General features: G+C 62.0%; 1 protein-coding gene across 1 annotated transcript; it reads left to right on the top strand.

Moving 5' to 3' along the window:
* Positions 1-857: 857 nt before the first annotated feature.
* On the top strand, positions 858-1676 carry LOC105571170 (the record flags this gene model as incomplete). The annotated part of the gene is made up of 1 exon (XM_012028645.1): positions 858-1676. A coding segment is annotated over exon 1 (819 nt), but the record flags the coding sequence as incomplete, so codon positions are not given.
* Positions 1677-1751: the final 75 nt, after the last annotated feature.

Genomic DNA, 1751 nt, shown 5'->3' with positions numbered 1-1751 from the left:
GGACTTGGCACGGTCTGGGCACAGTGCCCTCTAGTGTCGGCCAAGAAGGTAGCGGCACCAGGCCGGATAAAGATCGGTTGGGTGGCTGCTAGGGTGGAATTGCTGGACCCGAGGCCGCTCATATGCTACAGGTGCCTCGAGCAAGGCCACGTGCGTCAACAATGCCGGAGCAGAGTGGACAGGAGCGCCACCTGCTATAGGTGCGGAGCAGAGGGGCACAAAGCCCAGGAGTGCGGAGCCGAGCTGAGATGCGCGGTCTGCAGCGATAAAGGGTTACCGGCAAAGCACAAGGCCGGGGGCAAGAGCTGCAAGCCTCCTTCTAAGAAGGAGCAGAGGAAGCGCAACAAGGTGGACTCGAGGCAGCGGCAAGTGAGCGCCGGCCCAACCCCAAGAACCAGCGAGGGACCCGCAGCGGAAGAAGCCATGGAGGTGGAAACGCAGCACCAGTGGCCATAAATGATGGACTGCTGGAGAGAGGGAGTGGCTCGGAGGAAGCCGGCGCACCGGAGCCTTCACGCCTCTAAAGGTGTTGCAGGTGAATGTCAACCATGCCCGCCAGGCACACGACCTATTGGCCCATAGCATGGCGGAGCATGGTTGTGGTCTCGGGATAGTGGTAGAGCCACTAACTGTCCCAGACCACCCCTGTTGGACAGGGAGCCCTGACGGATCTGTTGCCATCTGCTGGAGGCGCACTGGGGAGGAACACATCCCGTGCGTGCGGAGAGGCGGCGGTGAAGGCTGGGTTGCGGTGAAGTGGGGCCCCGTCACGGTGATGGGCATTTACATCCGCCCCAGCCTGACCCGGGCGGAGTTGGAGGATCGCCTAGACGACTAGAAAGGCAGGTCAGGGGCTGATGCCCGGACCTATCATAGTGGCGGGCGACTTCAACGCAGCGTCGACGCTCTGGGGAGCGAGACGCCGTAATGCGAAGGGAGCAGAGGTGGAGGCCTGGGCGAATCGTCTAGGTCTCCACCTCGAAAATAGAGGAAACGTCAGTACGTGCGTAAGACCCCAGGGGGAGTCCATCGTTGATCTGACGTGGACCTCCCCTGGGGCCGCGAGGATGATCAAGTCCTGGAGGGTGGCTGAGGAGCTGGAGATGCTCTCGGACCATCTCCCGATCATCATGGAACTGAAGCAGCCAGTCGCTGACGGAACGAGAGGAGGAGCACATCAGCGGCCCCTTAGGTGGGCCGTGAGGAAGTTGGACCCTGATAGGCTTCGGGCCTCCCTCATTGCAGAGACGTGGGTGGACGCGGAACCGGACAACGTCGAAGAACAGGCCCTATGGCTTCGCGCTGCGATGACGAGGGCATGCGATGCAGCCATGCCGAGGGCTGCCTACAGGCCCCGTAAAGAAGCCTATTGGTGGTCGGAGGAGGTGGCGATGCTGAGAAGGACAGTAATACGCGCAAGGAGGCAGCTGCAACGTGCGAGGAGAAGGAGGGATACCCCCCAGAATGCGGTTGACACTCTACTGGAGGAGTACCGGACCGAAAGGAAGGCGCTCAGACTCGCGGTCAGGAAGGCAAAGGAGTCCGCATGGGACGACCTGATCGCGACACTGGAAGAAGACCCGTGGGGGCGTCCCTATAAGCTGGTGCTGGACAAGCTCAGCAAGGGGGCGCCTCCGACGGTGGAGGCGATCGACCCGCGGTTCTTGGGGGAGGTGGTCGGAACCCTATTCCCGAGAGATGCGGATGCCGTTGTCTGGACTGGGGAAAACCCGGACAGGGGAGACCCAGAA

This window comes from Vollenhovia emeryi, unplaced genomic scaffold (genome assembly GCF_000949405.1).
Source record: "Vollenhovia emeryi isolate VEMERY1.0 unplaced genomic scaffold, V.emery_V1.0 DF941092.1, whole genome shotgun sequence".
Taxonomy (NCBI): Eukaryota; Metazoa; Arthropoda; class Insecta; order Hymenoptera; family Formicidae; genus Vollenhovia; species Vollenhovia emeryi.
The sequence above is the reverse complement of the archived record's forward strand: the minus strand, read 5'-3'. Positions and strand labels throughout refer to the sequence as shown.